Consider the following 15,304-nt stretch of genomic DNA (forward strand, 5'->3'; position numbering starts at 1 on the left):
GTGCCCCCGCACTGCAAAATGTGAGGCAGCACAAGCCGCCGCTGCAGTGGCAGAAGCCGTTCTTTCTGTGGTTGCCAATCGCTGTCTCAGAAGTTGCTCTCGTTGGCCTCGTATAGGTGCGCCTCCCAGGTGTTGAGGGGTGCCAAGCGCCGCAGCAAGTGTGGTGACTGTCTGTGGCGGCAGCAGCAAAAGCATTCCCACGGAAAATCGGTCAGTTTCCTCTCTCAAGTATAAAAATCAGACGGGAAGGAGTTACAGCATTGGCAGCAGAACACGCAGTTGCTTTTGCATGCTGCTGCTGCGTGCTATTGCGCTAGCCCTACAATTCAGTCGATTGCAGCTGCTGCTGCGGCCACTGCTGCTGCGGCAGCCCCCGCACGATTTTCTTCCTCTTCTTGTAGCCTTCACAGAGTCTTTCATTTTTAAATGCAAAATGATAAACCTTAAGCCGTAAATCTGTGAGCAGCACCGTATCGGAAACGGGCGAAGGCTGGAGGGCCCACTCCGAGTCTTGGGGCCCGCCGGGTCCTATGCTGCTGTTGCAGTTGCAACCGCAACAACGGCAGCAGCGGCACTGCATTATCGACTTGTATTAGCATTTCGGCATCGGCTGATTTTGTATTCCGTTTGTTGGAGCTTAATTTTGCTCGATAGCGAAGGAAGGAGGGTCGGCGGCAGGAGTAACAGTGGCAGCAGCTGCACGAGTAGCAGCAGCTGCTGCGGTCCTTTTGTGACAGCAGCGCACGCAACTCACCAACACGTGGTCGCTGCATCTGCTGCAAGCAGAGAGGAGAAGAGACCCTTCCTATAGACACAACGACGCTAGGAGGAGGAACAGCTAGGCAAGAGCGCTTACACCCCTCGCAGCTGCGGCTGCTCCAAAGATTCTCTCGACAACATGACTGAAGCCAGCCGACATGTACTCTGCATCATTAGTAACAGCGTCGAGCGCGGCAACTGACGGGGCAACAGGTCTAACAGGAGCTAAAGCAGCGGCAACAGCAGCAGTATGAGCGGTTGCATGGAAGTAGACTATGCTGGTGCTGACGGGAGTACTGCTGGAGACTCCGTAGGTGCTGAGGCGCAGAAATATGACGTTGGCCTGATTGCAACAGCAACGGCCGTGCCTCCAGTAACAGTACCTCCGGCGACGCCGGTGGAGAATGACGAAGCTTACAGTAAAGAAAGGCCGGCAGCGGAAGGGGATGCAAGCGAGCCAATCTTACAGGAGCAGGAGCAACAACAACAGCAACAACAAAGCTTGTCTCCCGTGCGCTTGCACCATCCCTTGCCACGCGTGGGACATACAATATGCCCCTTCAACCTGCCGGCGAAGGTGACGCCGTTGCAGATGCAGGAAAAACAGGAGCAGCAGCAACAGAAACATCAAGCGCGACGGCTGAGACACACGTGGGAAAAGCGGGAGCAGCAGAGACACCAGCAATTGCAGGCGACGACGCATTCTTCCGTAAAGCCGGATGACATTTACAGAAACAAAAACGGCAGCACCAACGCCGTCGAGGGTCTGTGGGTACGCTCACTGGTCAGAACAGTATTGGTTGGCGGCTGCAGCGCTGATGCAGCCACTGCAGCGGCCGCAGCAGAACCAAACATATACAAAGCCGTAGAGAGTAAGCCGTCTATTCAGCTGGGGCGTGAAGCTCTTCTTCTATTTTTTGTGGCCCTGCCTGCGTGTGTCGCCGTCGTTGCTGCTTCCGCAGAGCTTGGCATACTGCGCCTGTTGCTTTTGGTGCTGCTACGGCTGCTGCAGGTACGGCGGTTGTTCCCGGAGATGCGTTTTTGGGATTCACTGCAGCGGAAGCGGCGGCTTCCCTGAGACAGACCCCATTCTTGTTATTACAGCAGGCTGCAAGTGCAGCAGCAGCACGCAAGCAACAGCAGGCCATGACATTTCCCCCAACTGGCTTGCCGTTTTCAGCAGCAGAAGCGGAAGAGAGACGTGGAACAGCCGCAGGAGAAGCGCTGGATAGAGACTGGCTTGAGACGTATATATTGCGCTTGTCTTCTGCTGGAAGCCGCTGCTGGTTGTGGTGGCGACTGCAGCTTTCAGACGTTCCTGGGGGGCCGGGTGCTTCCACGGACTGTGCTGGTGCTGCCGTTGCGGTAACCCCAGAATGTCGGGTGCACCATGCAGCTGCCTCTGTCTCAGCGGAGAGACAGTGTTCGGCTGTCGCGGTCTTTGGGGGTAGGAGAGCGGATGGAGCCTTCGCAGATAATGAAGTATGGACTGTGGCGCGTTTCTGCTGCTGCTGCTGCTGCGATGCCTGATGCTGCTGTGCGTTGAGCAGCCGGGAGAGTGCGGGTGCAAATCTTTTGTAGGCTGGCGCTGCTGGATCTGTGGTTTTACTGTTGACTTGAGCTGCTCTAAAGAAAATTGCGGAAGTTCTGCAGCTGCATGAGCCGTGATATTTGCTCAGCTGCGATTCGTGCTTGTGCCACTGTTGCAGCTGTACCTGCTCGAGGTGACTGCGCTTCTCTCTTTAGACCTGCCTCTTTACATCCTGGGAGAACTATTATGTCTGGCTCTCGCAGACGCGACAAGAGCAGAAGGACCAGCAGCAGCAGTAGAAACAGCAGCAACTGGTGCAGGGACTGTCCCGACAATGCCTTCAACGGAAGCGGCTAGGCATACAGCTATTACCACAGCTTCGACCGCACCAAGCGCAGCAGCTACACACGTTGACTCGAAAGAAGATGCAGGGCGACGCAGCTTTGGCAGCAACAACTGCAATATCCCGCCGTTGCTAAGGTGGCGAGTGCCGCTATGCGTTGGTCGCAAGCCTTCAGCGAGGCTCGGCCATTCCTTGGTTTACGCGGAGCCTCATCTAATCCTTTATGGCGGCAAGGACGAGCGGTAAAGCGACTCTTGCTGCTGCTGTTGTGCCGGATTTTTTAACTGGCAAAGTTGCCTGTGTGGCTTGTGTAATCGGCTGTGCTTACTTAGCAGCGCGTGGTTTGGCTCTACACCACTTGTGCTACGCATGGTTCTCTGTCACAGGGGCCAGCTACTGAGCGACGTGTGGCTTCTGGACATCTTTGATTGGCGGAAGGCGCATCGGCCTGCATCAGTGGGAACCGCAGCAGCAGCAACAGCAGCAGCGTCGGTTGGCGTGAGTACATCAACACTAGCAGGCGAAGTTTCATCCGCTGGAGCGCGCGCAATCGAAGCAACAGAAGCACTGAGTATCTCCCTTTGTTGGGTTTGCTTAGACCTTTCGGCGTCTCCCTTGAAACCACCCGGCCGTTTCCTACATTCTTGTAGTGTCTTTTTCAAAACTACGGGCGACGGGTCCTGCTGCATCGTACGCATTGCTTTCGGATTTCGTGCTGTTACTGCAGTTGGAATTGCGGGCCTAGGTTTTACTGCTTCATCTCGCACTAATACAAGTACAGGTGCTTGCCTTTAGTGGTGCTTTTTATTTTTGCAGTTTCCATGCGTATGTTGTGGTGCTCTGCTGCTGCTACTGCCGCAGGTGGTAGCGGGGGGTTGGACCTCTATAGTTTTGCCTCGTGCTCGTCTTTACGCTCTCCATAGAGATGCTAAGGGCCACTGGAGACACGTCAGTTTGTCTAGCGGTTGTGGCAGACGGCAGACAGAAAGTAGCGAAGTAGAAGCAAATGATGCAGTAGTCACAACAACGGAAGAAGCGAAGGCGCGGCATCGATAGACCTACGTTCTGTAGAAGTGAAGGTGATGGCGCCAGAGATGGAGGCAGCTCAAGAAACGGTGCCAAAAGATGTTTGTGTCTGTGCCTGCGCAGTGTCTCCTGCCAGTCCGAGTTACGAATGCAGCAGATCAGCGTTTTATGCATGGTAAGTCATACCACTGGTATTATGCTGTTTAGCGTGCACTTATTTGCCATATTCTGTTGTTAGTGCATCATCTCTTGTGATGCTTAATCTGCTGTTTCCGTAGCTTTAACTTGGGCTGCGCCAGTTGTTATAATTGCACCTGTTGGACCGGCAATTGCTGCCATCTTGCCCAAGTCATGCTGCAGCTACGGGGCTTGTTGCCAAGCTCGTAGTTTGTCGCAGCTATACCAAGTGCAATTCCTGCAGAAGTAGTAGGACTGCTTGTTTTGACAATATAACAAGCGTTGGTGTTATTCCTGCGTTCGCTGCTGCAGCGTCAGTTTGTGCGGGCTCTTCGTTGCTGTTATGTGGCGGCTTGCAGATCAGACCGTCAGCTCCACCGTAAGCACTTCACATTTCCGCTGACTTTACATGGCTGTTGCTTCTTGTTTCCTGCCATCAGCTGTTTTTTCTTGTTTCTCAAGTGTCTGGAGGCTGCCACTCTGCTCAAGCTTTCATTCAGTGTTATTTGTCCCATCGGTGTTCTGGAGTTGTAGGGCGACTTCTTGGGCTGCTGCATCCATTATTGTTTGTGGATCTGCTTTCGGTGCTGCTGCAACTGCTGCAGTTGTGCTGTGGCCTCACCGATCGTCTCTCATGACGCCCTCAGCCACCGCAGTCTATCTTTCCCACATGTTAACATTTCCGCTGTACGTTAGTTAACTCCGCTTCGAGACGCTAAACTTGCTGCAAATTAAGGCACAGTGTATCCCTTATTTTGAGATTGCTTGCGCTGCCCAGTGCTATCCCAAGTAACTCGAATGTCCATAATGCATTTTTCTTGCCCTGCTTTTATAACTGGTGTTTCTGCCGCTGCTTTCGTTGTTGGTGCTGCAGTTAGTAGGTCACCAAGCCTGGCAAGTCGGCGGATGGATTTTTTGCTTTGGGGGATTCAAAGTAAACGACGATGAGAAGGGACCACTGAACCCCGTACCCATGAATCGTCTGGCGTTTTTCGATGCATGCGGTAAGCGTCAGCGGTTCACTCGTCTTCGTGGTTATTTACTTCCAAACAGTTATTTATTGAGTGAGCAACCTATCTGGCCATTGACCCAGGCGTTGTTGTTAGCATCCTGTCTATGGGCGAGCCAGATGAAGCCTGCCAGCCCCATGGCTACCGTGCCAGCCCGCAGGCATTAGTGCTGTTTAAATCCGATGAGCTGCTCTTCTGTCTCCCCCAGCAACTCAGTCATGTAGAGACTTGGATTTGGGGGTGGCAACGTACGTACACTAGAAGATAGCCGCGTAGGATAGGTAGCTACTTGGAGGCAGCGTATAAATTTAGCATCTTGCTTTTGGACGCAGCGCCACAAGGAAGATTTGATCCTTAAGTTTGGGGCTTTTGCGGGCGAGAGGGGGTTGTTGCTGCAGATCTGCTGCCTAACAATTCTTCAGAGCCGCTCTTGGCTATTCGCTACGAGACGCACCTGCACTTGCAAAGACGCGCAGCAGCACCTGAGGTATCATCCAGGCAGCTGAGGCCTCAAGCATCACATGATCCTGCAGCAGCAGCTGGAGATTCCCACAGCTGCTGGGATGCTGACAGTAGCGGCAGTAGTAGCACTGAACACCACCAGCCAGCAGTGGAAGCTTGCAACAGCAACAGCAGTAGCCCAATGTTCTCTCGGCAAGCGACCCAGACACCCTGTACAACGGATAAGTGGGTTTCAGCCGCAGGTGCAGCAACCGCAGCAACTGGGGTGGCAAGTGGTACTGCGGCGTTGGCTTCTCATGGGCCTGTCTCAGCCGAGATGATCACTGCATATAAGGATAGCAAGAGGCCTTGCTCAAGGCCATGGAGCTTCGCTGCATCTTCACTTTCTGAGCAGCCGCCTCCGTCAGAAACAGCACGAGCAGGTGTTGCTGTTTCTTTTACGTCTACGGGTAATGCGGCCCATGACACAGCTGCTTGTCCTGCAGTGTCTCTGCGCGCGCAAGTTCACGGGCAAGGAAGAGGCATTTCTGGCATGGCAGGCCCCCCTACAGGGAGTGGCAATGCAGCAATGCATACTGCTGTCGCTACGGTTGCAGTAAGTACTGCTTCCAATGTGGCGCCGCAGCAGTCAGAAGCACTTACGTGTACACCCCGCCGCCATCGGCGAGTGGCGGCTTTGCAGGCCCTAGAGTCATTCAAGCTGCTTCCAGATACGTCGGCCTCTGAGCCCAGTGGGGCAGTTGCCCCAACGGAAGTACCGACAGTCCCAGAGGCAGCAACGGCAGCAGCAACAGAAGCAGCTACAACGCCTTCTAGAGCGTCGGCAGAGAAGCTCACTTAACGCGTTCACAGCGTCAGCGCAGAGGGTGAACAAGTCAACAGCGTTGTGAGTGTTTGCATCCGCTCAAAATTTTTTTGCACGTTAGCGCGCATTTTGCAGTCTCGGTTGCACACAGCAGGTGCATTAGCGACAGCAGGAACCGCCGTCTAGGGTCAAGGAACCCTTCTTTAAGAAGCCTACGGTCATCGTCGGGATCCCCGCTATATACTGCAGCAGCTGCAGCAGATCGCGCCGCGTCCATCTTGTTTTATACGAGTTGCGACACAAATGAAGATTGGGTCGCCACCCCACTGGATAGGTGAATCTCATTAATGGAGCTCCCCTACGCTTTTTTCTTTTGCTGGACTTTTTCCTGTTGGCTGGTAGCTCTTCAATCCACCGATAACTGGCTGTCTAGCTGGTGCTGGCGTCGGTGGTCAGCTGGTCAGCACCGCCGCAGTGCCACGTTCATATACGCTTTAGTTTGGCATTTCCCGGATGCTGCAGATTAAGCAGTTGCGCATTTTGAGTGAGTCCAAGTGCAAAGAGTCTGTACCTCAATAACGGTCCTCCGTAATTCGTGGGTGCATGAGGGGAGCCAGCCGCCGCCACGCAACCAGGAGCCAAACAGAACTGCACAAGGCGAACCGACTTTCACTCAGCAACCACTTGCACCAGGAGTAGCATCAGCCAAGCAAAGTAACTCACGCAAGGGCCGCGAGGCTGGAGCAGCCAGTAAACGAACCTGCTACAGCAAGTTGCACAAGGCAAGCGCGGAGCAGCACCCCAGGCAGTTTGCTGCTGCATCCATGAAGGCAACCACGTGCTGCCTATATTGCTTTCCCCCGAAACAGCAGCAACTGATCTGCAACGAGACTTCTCTTGCAACGCTCATCGAAGTGCTCGCTATGCAAAAGCGCAGTTAACGCGCTGTCAAGTACACACATCTCGCCGCGAATGCCGACTTCACAAACATGCCTGTGTAACGATACATGCAAGAGGGCCGCCAAGCAGCTCTGTCGGCTTGTGCAGCTTTGGCTGCCGCTCAGACTATTGGCCATACGTGCCACGCTGTATGCACGGAAGCGCTCGTGCATTCACCCTTGCGCTCATTAGCTGATTGAAGAAAGTTGTCTGTCCCTTCAAAAACACGGCATCTGGATTGTATGCGACACTTAGAAAACGCGCAACTGACGCCCCGTCCCTTCTTTGGGAGGATAGACATTCAGCAGTCCACATCCAAAGCGTACGAGCAGCCGCTCAGCAGCTCGACCTCGCTCGCTGCTCACAAAACAGGAGAGGCAGTCGCTGCTGCTGCCTTTGCTGTTCTGCATGCGACATAAACGCGCAGAGCTGTCTTGCACACAGCGTTGCAAAACAAGCAGCTGAGGCAGCAGAAGCATAAGCAGCTGCTGCCGCTGCCAGGTTAAGACAGTCCCTACCCCGATGTTACACCATCCTTCCGAGCATGCTACTGGGCACGCAACATGCTGCAGTGCTAAAACTAAACAGTGAGATTAAGTTGCATGCGTCAGAGGGACGGCACGGCTGCGCTTGTAGATTTAGAATGACTGTAATGCATGCATATACGTTGTGACTCTGCGGAACCAGTGCAAGCATGAGGGCGATGCAGCGCAAGATGCCTTCCAGCACAATAAAAGGCTGTGAAAGACGCCAACAAAACAGTATTGCGCAGATCACATGCCCGTCCGTCAGTCGTGTTTTTTCTGCGCCGCACTCCTCTTGTAAGGCCTCTAAAGCAAGTGTATGTACACAAATACGCGCGTGCGGTAGCGCAGGAACATGTATCTGCAGTTCCTGTACAAGTTATACGCTCGCGTCTAAACCATCTGTGGCGAGCATCAACGTCGCCTAACTAGTTCTCTTTCTTCTCTGTCGTCTCCAGCGCAGACGCTCGCAGGATGCTGCTCCCCTCCTCGTCTTCCTCCTTGTACGCCAGCCTGCCGCAGCAAATGGATACACCAGCAGCAGAAAGTTCACATAGTCCTCCTAGCCGCTGATAAGTGATGACTAGGGGACAGCAAGATGCAGCGCTGACAGCAGAAGCTGCAGCTTGTCATACTAATTTTCAGCACCTACAGCATGAGCACTCAAAGAAACAAAAAAGGACATGCAGCAGCCACAATGGGTACATCATGGACACAATTTTTTCTCTGCTTACACTTCTTTAACTTTTCCGTTGAGAGCAGCTGCGCCAAAGAGGCTAAAGAGACAGTACGGGACAAGATAAAGAAGCGCGGGCTGCGGATGCTGTGCATAGAGCATTACAAGGCCTGTTGTCAGCAAGCCCAACTCATAGAACGCAAGTACAACGCAAAAGTAGAACTTAGGGAAACGCTGCAAGGAAATAAACAAACAAAATCCGAAAAGAACGGCTGTGCAACCGATGGGAAACGTGGATAAAAACAAGGATAGTTTACGTAAGGATAGCAAAAACGGGTAAATAAACCTGCAAAGGCAGCATCCCGGGTGAAAGAATTAAATGCTATAGCTCAATTTGAGAGATGAGACAATGTGAGGCAGACAAAACGCGAAGTCATTTCACCTGGTGTATGTCCACCGCCAGAGCCTTCGTTGCTGCGTTTTGCTGCTTTTGGTAGAGAAACAGATCGAAGCGTAGACACATGGCTATCAAGACGCCGGGAATAACCACGTCACCCAGGCCGAGAATGCTGTACTGCAATGGAGACAGCTGCACTGGAAACATCAGTTTGGCTGGACCCTCAAAAGCCTGAAGGGAGAGCGCAGCCAAAGGAAAGGATGGAAGGCTGGCATGCACGCAGACAAAAGCGGTACAGGCAATGACTGCGACTGGAATCTACACACCCCACAAGGAGAAATATAGCCACGGAACTAGGTTCACTACACAAAGCCTGATGCCTTCCACAGAAAGACAAAGTTGGCGACGGAACATCACGAGTGGCACGTTGGCAACACAACTAGCCACAAATGCCAGCAGAAGAAAGCCGCCTTTGGAGGAGAGAACGAGGCGTTTGGTTTGTGGCAAGGACGCCGAGCTATGCAAGGCTAAAAATGGTCGAAATCACTGTGAACGAGCAGCCCACACGAGGTAACCAAAGAGCATACAGAAACCAGAAACCCCAAACGCAAACAAAAACAAACAAACACCAAAGTACTTAAATGGATCAATCATGCAGAAACCTCACAACGACAAAGAAGCCAAGAGCAGGAACACATATCACGACTACTAAAGCCCACAGCCAGCGTCCTTACTAGCCTCTCGCCGTCGTGACACGCAAAAAGAGTAGTTGGACAGATGGGGACCTGAAAAACGTACTTGTTTTGTCTTACCTTTGCCACTGAAACCATCACTTCAGTCCCAAACACCCAAAACACATCATATACGAAGAGCCCGCATAGTAGAATGCTAGCAACTCCGAAACTTCCCACGCTCACTATTGCTATCGCCTGTATCACAAGCAACGCCGAAATCAGCACTGAAACTGAGAGCGGCTTGAACGATGAATGTACGTGGCCATATTTGATTTCACACTTTGTGCCTGTGCAGCTGGTGCCATTGCTGTTGCAGCTACTTAAAACACGTAGTTGGCAAACGCAAATTCCGACTGTCCACATCTGCGAATCAAACAGAAGTGCCATGTATGAAACAGCCGCAAATACAATATGCTTGACGGGTTTACAACGCGGAAAAGGCAGTACAGAAGGAATGTCAGGGCGACTAGCCTGCCAGAGACAACTCAGGCTTAATGAAAGGGTGGGTTTCAAAAGCTGTAACCAAACACCTGAGTGCAAAATGCAATCGCCAAAATGTTGTGTAGCGCCCAGTGCTTCGTTATAAGCCACAGGATGCATATGGCCAAAGCTAGCAGATGGGAAGCGAGCCAAAGAGGACTGAATCGCCAACTCCAGTCCACGGCTAGCTTGGTCTCCTGTCCGTGCTGCTTCTTCTGCTGTTTCTCCTGTTGCTCCTCCTGGTGTTCTTGGTGTTCCATGCGTGTCGCTTCTGACGGCGTTGGGCCGCTGAGCCACTTGCGGATCCAAAGGAAAGGACCTCTGGGACGGAGGACAAGCCAACTGTCATCATACAGCCAGGGTGGACAGAGAGGCCTCTGAAGGAGATGGACAGCAATGCGTGCAGCCACGCAGTCGTCAAAGAAAACAAATGCAGACTCAGAGTGAAATAGCAGGTAGGCGAGCAAGACAAAAAACGAGATTTCTGCTGAACACGCGAGATCCCACCGGTGAATACGATAACGGCTACACGCAATTACAGCAGAGAAACGCATGGAAGAACAAATAACACGAAAAGATACTGATGAGTCCTTTTGTACGTTGCGGCTTACTGACACAGAGAAGACTGTTCCCCCTAACGCAAGAAGACCTACGCCCGTCAAGTAGAACGTCAGGAGCATATTCACCCACCCAGCTCCCAAGAACTTGTAGGCAAGGTACCTAAAAAAGCACTGCAAGCATCGAAAAGGAAGCCTTGGACGGCAAGCCCGACGTCCCACATCCAAAGTCAAATCCAGTCACGTATATCCCACTCTAGCCATCAAGATGGGAAAGGCAACTACCAAGTGTTACACTATCAACGCATCGTAAATCCTGGGCTTTCGACCTGGAACGCCCAGTGACAACCTTTAAGCTCGAACGCACAAGCTGAAGAGTGCTATGGAGCCGAAAACAGGAAAAAGCATGGCGTCAGTTCTGTCCATGGCCTCCCCTTTGTTTAACCTCTCTCCCGTTATTGCGTCTACTTCGTTTTGCTTCAAAGACAAGTGGCTCCCTATATAAAGTATGGGAGCCGTATAAAGCACCATCTGGAGCAGCACAGGAGGGGGACTCAGCCAGGGGGATCCCAAAACAAGACCCAAGCAGGCTAAGCAGCTGTAAAACAAGCTCAGTGACACACGGCAGTTGGTGCCACTGGCGCAGTTGTTGTTGCTGTTGGTACTGCCTGCTGCTGCAGGAGCAGCAGACGTAGGAGCCGCGTCTCCCGTTGCACCTGCTGACATCTCAGCGCCTTCACGTAACTTCTGAGGTGCTGAATAACAGCAAACAACAAATAAAAAGTGGGAAAACAACACGGGAGTGAGGAAAGCCAGCAGTTCCACTCCTGTTGCCGTTGGAATCAAGCCAGCAACACAGGGGGCCCCCGCCACCCATATTCCAAGGGCCCCTTCTAGAGTTGCTCGGCGTTTAACGCAAATCTGCTACTATTCTGAAGAATACGGCCTGATTCGCTTCGCTGATTACCAATTTATGCTCTTTTTACCTCCAGCTGGCATTGGGTTGGCCTCGCAAGGTGAGCAGCTAACAAACAGGAGAACTGCGCAATAACATGGCACTACAGCGCTATGGAAACCTGCAAGATAAGCTATCGAATATGCACTTCAGATGTGGGACACCTTATGGATTCGAGCTCTTCATAAGATTTGGGACACATTCGCTGCTCAGTTCTAGCCGATTTAATGCCTCATTGAACAAACAGCGTACTTCAGATTTGTCGAGCATTCATTTACGCTCATCCATTGCCAACAGCACTAAGTGGATTCGCAGTCAACTCCAGTCAATGGAAGCACAGAAATGGAGTGAATAGTGTGGTGCTGAAAGCTCGGGGAGCTTTAGGGCTGCGCAACATTGCAGTTCGAGCTGCCTTGCGCTACTATATCGCAGTCTATGGTAGCGTAGGGGATGACCATTTCACGACCGTGAGTAATACTACAGCATTAATGGAGTCCAGTGTGACGTTAGTGGCACACCGTGCCATGAACACGGCACCTCCAATGAAAGTGCGCAGGCCACAAGGCTAGGCTTTAAGGATGTGCAGATCAAGTGGCGCAATATGTGTTGACTGAGTGAGCTTCGTGCATGCTCAGGAAAATATAGGTCAGAAGATACTACTTAATGACACTGTGTTTTTCAGAGTACTCCGTCTGTCGAGTGAAGTGGAGCACTTTGCAGTTCGTGGAACTCACCAAACCCCGACCAGCAGCCCTTCTTTCTCAGAAATATTCGAGTTCAGCAGCTTTTGTCACTTTTGTGAAGGTTGCAGGATTATTATAGTTCATCACCAAAGCCATGGGCACGATTTTAAGTAGCGTTACTCCTCCGTGGGCGCAGTGTGGAGTCGTGAGTCAGGCTGTGACATGGTGGCCCAGGGGCGCGTTTGCACAGCCCTCTTGGAGCCTACGGTCCTCTCAATTTCGCACTATGTCTACTACTGTTTCCTACGCTGTAAGTGCAAGTCAAAGCTTCGGTTATATTTGAAGTAGAAGTTCATAATCCTTGCAAGTTGGACCTGCCCGAAACTGAAATAAAGGTCTTTATGGTAGGAAACCAGTGAGCTAAAGGATCACAGTAGATGCAGCCCAAATAAACAATATCGTAGAGAAACGCCTTATCTCCTGAATGTTCCCGATTGCATTTCGTGTAGACTACGCGCATCCACGGTCTAAGGGCTGCTGCAGTCTTTCAAACTGCTTTTTTCACTAATATGCAGAGTGCTGCACTATGAACACATTCCTTTGAGTGCCATGAGTTGTGTCACGACTTCGTAAAAGCCGCATAGGCGTACTACTTCTCGTGTTATAGATGCCAAGGCGTAAAGGTCGAATGTAGTAAGCTGGAGTGCAGTAGGCACCATAGAGCATCGAGTCAAGAGCTATTAACTGGCAGTGTCTACAAGCCGTGGCCAGTAGTTTTGCAGTCGTCTTCTGTGTAGCAGCAGCTGCTGTGTGCCCACTGTGCACGGTATGTAGGTAGTTTGTCAACAGTACGGTTCCCCTTTGTTCATTGTTTGCATCTTCAAACGAAAAAGGTCTAATATTGCACGAGCGGTTCCAAATAAGCGTGCCGTATAGTCCGCTGAACCATTTGCTTTTGTGAGCAAAACAACTCGTGTATGGGCAGCTCATAGAACTGCACGTGGATTAAACTACTGAGAGGCGAATCGCAGCAAGAACAAGGACTGTTTTGGAGGGCGGAAGCTACGGGTTGAGCAGTAAAAACTCTAGAGATGGCGCAATAGAGGCGCCAGCTGTGTTCGACGAAACTTGGCAATGTTCTGAAGATCGTTTGGTTTGTTTGACAAAACGTCTCTGGGAAGATCTAGTCAGCTTCAGTGTCGATGCAGCTCGCAGCTAGATCCTTCTTTAACTTTACTAGCAGGATGCAGATTCTTCTTCGCACAGGTGTTTCAAAAGGTTAGCAAAATGCGCACAAGGCCACTTGAGTCGCTAAGCCGCGAATGGACAAAGTCCACAGGCTGGTATACAACCTGTAGTGGGTTTCTCCCTGCATCACATCGAGGCTTTCCGTGTAATCTTCGGGTTCGAAGACACATGTACGCGCCGTTTATGATGCATACGGTATCGTAAAGATGTAAGTATGCCAAAGCATGCCCTTCTCTTTTGGAAGGAGCCCAAGCCGACCAACGTAGGGACAGAAGACACGTTTGCAATAGGGCAGAGAGCTCCATGGTGGATCCCTGCAGTGTAAAATGTATTGTGTAGAAAAAACACTATCATGGAATCCGGGCAAGAGCTCTGACGTACCGTTTCACTGTATTGTGCTGTAATTAGTCTGCTGGCCTTACCGAACTGAGCCGCCCCACTGGACGTCTGAGTGCAGGAGAAGTAATGCCTTTAAAGGGCTCCTCTCCACTCGGTAGAACGATTACCCCATGCTCATCAAAATTTTAGAGAGCACTGTGCGAAGGCCGTTCAGTTTTCCTATTGGTTTCTGGGGCATTATTGGGTTTTCCTTAGAAGAGCTTTGGAATGGACAGCTTGCTTGCAGAGCACGGAAAACTTGCTCCACTCCATGATGTCTTCTGAGCAGCATTCTCAATTTTGGAGCGAGGTTAAAACAAACGCATGCTGTTTATCATGGTCCCAGAATGCAGTGGACTCTAACTATTACGGCAAACAAACACTGCTCTTCTTGGGGTATATTTGTTACTCCTCTTAGCCCCTTGTTCGAAGAATGTTTCATTTTTACCACAGTAGACATCTCCACGAAGCATGGACGCAGTCGATGTTGCAAGGCAAGAGGCGTCGCGTGCATTATGCAAAGAAAGCCTTGCAGCCTGTAGCAATGGGCAAATTTGGCTGAGAGCCAGTACGAACACGTCTGAAAAAAGTGATCCTGCTATGCTACACTATATGTTATCGTACAAAATTTTACGTACTCTTGCCAGGGCCTTACTGTCTGAACAACGGCTCAACTGTTCAGACATTATCGGGAAAAAGATGGCATCTGTTGCAACCAAAAGCCCAAAACCAGCCTCTGCAGGTATCATGCAACACAGCTGCTCTCCAATGCCGCCAATCCCTAACGAAAGCAGAATAAACGCAAGTGCAAGCATGGGTTGCTTCTTGCTGGCTCGATGCATGTGAACTCTGTGCAGCAACATCATAGATTTCGCCAAATTCCAAGATTTCATCAGCTAACATGTTTACTAACAGCTTGATACATATGGACTCCAATTTTTCGGCGACTGCGCTCAAAAGAAACGTCTTGAAGAGATGTGACCACCCAGTTGCTGTGGGCCAAATATCTGGTTCGTGCTTACGGCGCAGATATCGTATTCAAGTGCCGCAAAAAGCAAGGCCACTGCAAGCGCTTCGCTCACAAAACACTAATCAGGGAGGCAGTGCGACCGAGATGAGAAAAAGCACAGCCAGCCTCAATGCGAAGGCCTGTCGAAAGTGCGAAAGTACGCTTTACAGAAGCTTCTTACGCCAATAGTATAGTGTACTGTGAGAGAAACCGGTCAAATGAAACTGCAAAGCTACGCCAACTACAAGCGGTCGAAAAAATTCGGTTTTTTTAAGCTAGTGACACTATTTTATCATGAAGGTAATTACACCGATGCCCATTTAAGATTCAACAATACAAATGTATTGAGGAACCAGAGATTGGAAAGGATGACAACAAATACATAAGGTATGAAACCTCGGAGGTGAACACCATTAGCAAAATGCGCGTCTTCCACTCTAAAAGAACTAGATGGAACCTCAGGACCGTACTTCGCTTGCCAAATAAATTTTCGAGAGATGCGACGGCTCCACGAATCACGCAATGAGGCGTGGTTCCTTTCCCAAGAAAAGCAGGAAAAATTCAAGGTAGTTCTTGTGCACTGTTGCCTACTGCTGTGCAGGCTGGTGCCT

The 15,304-nt window shown here is 51.1% G+C and overlaps 2 protein-coding genes across 2 annotated transcripts; one reads left to right on the forward strand and one right to left on the reverse strand.

The window, feature by feature from the left end:
- Positions 1-1,009: 1,009 nt before the first annotated feature.
- On the forward strand, positions 1,010-6,149 carry ENH_00027340 (hypothetical protein, conserved; the record flags this gene model as incomplete). The annotated part of the gene is made up of 10 exons (XM_013584734.1): positions 1,010-1,631; positions 1,772-2,241; positions 2,469-2,875; positions 3,020-3,323; positions 3,495-3,581; positions 3,783-3,834; positions 4,149-4,215; positions 4,442-4,523; positions 4,711-4,840; positions 5,245-6,149. 10 exons carry the CDS (start codon positions 1,010-1,012, stop codon positions 6,147-6,149), a joined length of 3,126 nt encoding a protein of 1,041 aa, XP_013440188.1.
- Positions 6,150-8,004: 1,855 nt separating this feature from the next.
- On the reverse strand, positions 8,005-11,146 carry ENH_00027350 (signal peptide peptidase domain-containing protein, putative; the record flags this gene model as incomplete). The annotated part of the gene is made up of 7 exons (XM_013584735.1): positions 8,005-8,089; positions 8,311-8,486; positions 8,695-8,880; positions 9,462-9,578; positions 9,914-10,240; positions 10,475-10,583; positions 10,788-11,146. 7 exons carry the CDS (start codon positions 11,144-11,146, stop codon positions 8,005-8,007), a joined length of 1,359 nt encoding a protein of 452 aa, XP_013440189.1.
- Between the last annotated feature and the right edge of the window lie 4,158 nt (positions 11,147-15,304).

Source organism: Eimeria necatrix, genomic scaffold (assembly GCF_000499385.1).
Source record: "Eimeria necatrix Houghton genomic scaffold, Enh_scaff202, whole genome shotgun sequence".
NCBI lineage: Eukaryota > Apicomplexa > Conoidasida > Eucoccidiorida > Eimeriidae > Eimeria > Eimeria necatrix.